This window comes from Primulina huaijiensis, unplaced genomic scaffold, assembly GCF_012295235.1.
Source record: "Primulina huaijiensis isolate GDHJ02 unplaced genomic scaffold, ASM1229523v2 scaffold40161, whole genome shotgun sequence".
Taxonomy (NCBI): Eukaryota; Viridiplantae; Streptophyta; class Magnoliopsida; order Lamiales; family Gesneriaceae; genus Primulina; species Primulina huaijiensis.
Window position 1 is genome coordinate 1 of NW_027359477.1, and position 4,528 is coordinate 4,528.

Below are 4,528 nucleotides of genomic sequence, written 5' to 3' on the forward strand. Positions count from 1 at the left end.
ATGGTGGTGGGAATGATTCTAAGAGTGATGCTTATTCGAGTGATAAGTATGCTTCTTCTATCTTCAAGTGTAAAGATACGAGATTTTCTCCATCTATTAGGCGAACTATTAGGAAGAAGTCAAAGAGAAGTAATTATTCTAGTGCCAGCTTGTGGAACCATAATGAAAAATTGCGAAAGCAGATGCCACTCGCTGGAGGCACCAAAGATATCGTGGAGGGTTCACCTAGTCTAGGAATAGGGAGGTATGATCTGGCGAGTTTGGTTGATCATTCAGATGATACTGAAGATTACTGCAACTCCGAGGACTTGAGGAGGGTGTCAGCAATTTCTCCATTGCTAGCTAAGCTTAAAAATAAAGGTTGGGCTCGTTCACCCACAAAGTTGTTGAGGAGTCAAAGGAAAGAGGACGACTCTATTTCATACAGTACACCTGCATTGTCAACGAGTTCTTATAATAAACATGGACTTACGAATCCTAGTATCATTGAGTCTTGGGATGCCACTACTGGATCCATTAATGATGCAGATGATGAAGTCGATGATCAATTGGATTTTCCTGGGAGACAAGGATGTGGAATTCCTTGTTATTGGTCTAGAAGGTCCACACCAAAGTCTAGAATTGGATGTGGGAGTTGTTCTCCGTCTCTTTCAGATACGTTAAGGAGGAAAGGGAATAGCATCTTGTGTGGAACCCGGACAATGTATCATAAAAGGCATCACCGGTCAACCGTGGGATCCAACAAGAGGAGACCGATTTCTAGGACTGGTGCTCAAAGTGTTGTCCCCCTTCTTGCCAATAGTGGCAATGGACAAGGAGGATCATCTATGGGAAGTGGAAGTGGGAATAGCGATGACGAAATTTCCACAAATTTTGGGGAGCTTGATTTGGAGGCTTTGAGTCGGTTAGATGGAAGGAGGTGGTCTTCGAGTTGCAGGAGTCAAGAAGGGTTAGAGTTAGTTGCTTTCAATGGGGAAATGCATGAGGAAAGTTCTCCTGAAAATGTCCGTAACCTGTGTCACAGGTATAGGCCTATGTTTTTTGAGGAATTGGTTGGTCAAAATATAGTCGTCCAATCTCTCACATGTGCAATTACAAGAACAAGGATCGCTCCTGTTTATCTTTTCCATGGTCCTCGTGGAACTGGAAAAACTTCAGCTGCGAGAATTTTTGCCATGGCTTTGAATTGCCTTGCCACTGCTGATTCTAAACCCTGCGGTGTCTGCAGGGAATGCTCAGATTCCATATCTGGCAAGAATAGGTATCTTAAGGAAGTTGATGGCTCTAATAAAAAGGGAATCAACAACATTAAAATTCTTTTGAAAAATGTCTCGGTGGTTCAGTTATCAGCCCTGNCTGATTCTAAACCCTGCGGTGTCTGCAGGGAATGCTCAGATTCCATATCTGGCAAGAATAGGTATCTTAAGGAAGTTGATGGCTCTAATAAAAAGGGAATCAACAACATTAAAATTCTTTTGAAAAATGTCTCGGTGGTTCAGTTATCAGCCCTGTCTCAATACAAGATTTTTATCATTGATGAATGTCACTTATTGCCCTCAAAGACATGGCTGACTTTTCTTCGACTCCTTGAGAAGCTGCAGCCACGGGTAGTTTTCATCCTCATAACGACGGATATTGACAACATACCACACACCATATTGTCACGTTGTCAGAAGCACCTTTTTAGCAAAATCAGAAATGGAGACATTGTCACTCGGCTGAGGAAGATTGCCACTGATGAGAATTTGGATGTTGAGTTGGATGCCCTAGATTTGATTGCTTCAAATGCAGATGGGTCGTTAAGAGATGCTGAAACCATGTTAGACCAGTTGAGTTTGTTTGGAAAAAGAATATCTATTTCCTTGGTGAATGAACTGGTAAGTTTGAGTGAACTTCTGTTCCTTGTAGTTTCTCTCTCTTTATAATTTTCTGCTACTAAACAATTTTAGAATGTCTGTTGATATAAGCGTTCTGATAAAAATTATCGAGTGGCATGTTAATAGGAAAGTTCATACAATTCTCGAATTAAAAACATAACCAATGAACTTCTTACCAAATTTGATTTCGTGGTTTAAATCTAACAAACTACCTTACGAAAATGTGCTTTCTTTCTGTAGGTTGGGATTGTTTCTGATGAAAAATTGCTGGAGCTTTTGGAGTTAGCCATGTCATCCAACGCTACAGAAACAGTGATTAGAGCCAGAGAATTGATGGATTCAGGCGTTGATCCGATAGCATTAATGTCTCAAATGGCGACTCTTATTGTTGATATCATTGCTGGAACTTACCCTACCCTTGATGCCAGGCACAATGATTCTTTCCTTGGTGGGAGAAATTGTAAGAGCCTCTATTCTTCCTTTTTTTCCACTTTGTATTTTGAATTGTTTGTGGATTTACCCAATTTTAATTGATATTGATGGCTCATTTAGCTTCGTAAAAATAGAGTAATTCTTTTAGAAGGTGGGCGGTATACTGACATTATGAGATCGAGGGTCATATTGCTGTCTTCTTCAAGCAAAACAGGTTAATGACAGAGTAAAAAATCAAATCTTACTTAGAGCTCAAACTGTCTGAGAGTGAAAACATGCTGATTCTCTCAGTATCATGTCAGGAATTGATTACATTTTTCTCTATTGAAGCAAAAATAAATTTGTTAACATGTTACGAAGATAAAAGGCTGTCTACACTTTTTGATTTTTCTGGATTTATTGTTGTTGGAGAGTAACTGCCACTGATATTTTGTATGGCTACTTATGTGGTACATCGATCGAGATTCGAGATGTAATGTGTATTTGTGCTGATGTATGGCTACTTGTGTGGTACATCGATCGAGATGTAATGTGTATTTTTGCTGTTCCTTCATGCTATATCTTTTGGCATCTCTACTATTCTCCTATGCTTTTGAGTATGTGGAGTTTGCCGTATTAACCATCACATTTAGGCTGAATAATTATTTCGTGATTAAAGATAACGATTTTGACTTTTGTTTATATAATGATGTGTTGCAAGTAATGTATGATTGAATTTTTGTCAGTGTCTGAAAAAGAAGTGGACAGATTAAAGCGTGCACTGACACTCCTCTCCGAAGCAGAAAAGCATCTAAGACTTTCAAGTGAACGATCAACTTGGTTCACTGCTACTCTGTTACAATTAGGTTCCATGCCTTCTCCCAATCAAAGTCATTCAGGAAGTAGTCGACTACAAAGCTCCAAGGCAACTGAAGAAGACCGAATAAGCATCCTTAAAGAAGCTGCTGCCCACAAGCAGAGAACCGAGGGCCAGTTTCTACCAGATAAATCGGGTTCTCCCTCATCCTTTGTGATAAATGCTGTTCACCGCAATTCAACTAACAAAGAGAATCCCGTTTCACTAACATGTACTGCCAGTTTCAATTCCAATACCTTTCAAAACCAGTTTTTGAGTGGCGAAGGATTGAGATACTCACATGATGACTTCAGAAGTGGGAAATCTAGTTCAAGAAGCATGGACTCAAAGATGTTGGCTGATATATGGCTCCACTGCATTGAGAAGTGTCATTCCAAGACATTGAGGCAACTCCTCCATTCTTATGGGAAGCTTGTATCAATATCTGAATTTAAAGGTAAAACTGTGAAAGTTGCAAAGAACTTGTTATATATTCAAAACCGTTGTTATTTTGTCTCCTTTTGCTTTTTACATGCTAGAGAATAATGCTTGCCTTTGTTCTCCTGAGTAGCTGCTTATGTAGCACAGTAATTGAAAATGTGTTTATTTGGGTTGTATGGTTTTAAAACTTTGAGTTGTACTGTTATCTCTAGCTATAACTTTGAAAACAACGAATGGTACTTGGTTCTACAATTTGTTTATGAGTAAACCCTTTACGGAGAGCACTAGCATAATGTGTGTACACGTATTTTGCTAACAATCCCCATTTTTAATCAATTTTTGTTGGAAATTAATGTGTAAAAGTGAACATTTTCTTAAATAGTCCCCAACCTTCAAACTACTGTATGCAGGTGGTTTTGTTACTCACATTGCATTTGGTGATAGCAATGTCAAAACCAGAGCAGAAGGTTTTCTTAGCAGCATCACAAACTCTTTTGAAATTGTTTTACGCCGCAATGTGGAGGTTAAAATTATCCTGGTACCAGATTCTTCAAGTCAAAGGAAGATGGACAAAAACAGAGCAATAAACATGGAAAACAAATCCACACAATCAAATATAACAGGAGGTAATTCTGATCTTGATTTACTCCATGTCCCATTGAAGGTATCAAGAGGAAGCTTTAATGTGTCCGAAGGTCATCAAATAGAAACTTCCGAAAACACTAGCATCTCAAAAGAGAGAAAGATGTGCGAAAACACTAGCATCTCAAAAGAGAGAAAGATGGATATTCCTGTCCGGAGAATCGAATCCAACATTCAAGAGCAGAGATTAGAAACTGCTTGGTTGCAAGCAATGGAGAAAGGAACTCCCGGATCAATGAGTCGTTTGAAACCCGAAAGGAATCAAATTTTGCCACAGGATGGAATGTATAATCCAAATGAC

General features: G+C 39.0%; 1 protein-coding gene across 1 annotated transcript; it reads left to right on the forward strand.

Annotated features, from left to right (window-relative positions):
- Positions 1 to 5: 5 nt before the first annotated feature.
- On the forward strand, positions 6 to 4,525 carry LOC140969054 (protein STICHEL-like; the record flags this gene model as incomplete). Its single annotated transcript, XM_073430268.1, has 5 exons — positions 6 to 1,261; positions 1,418 to 1,877; positions 2,118 to 2,337; positions 3,035 to 3,601; positions 3,996 to 4,525. Coding segments are annotated over 5 exons (3,033 nt in total), but the record flags the coding sequence as incomplete, so codon positions are not given.
- Positions 4,526 to 4,528: the final 3 nt, after the last annotated feature.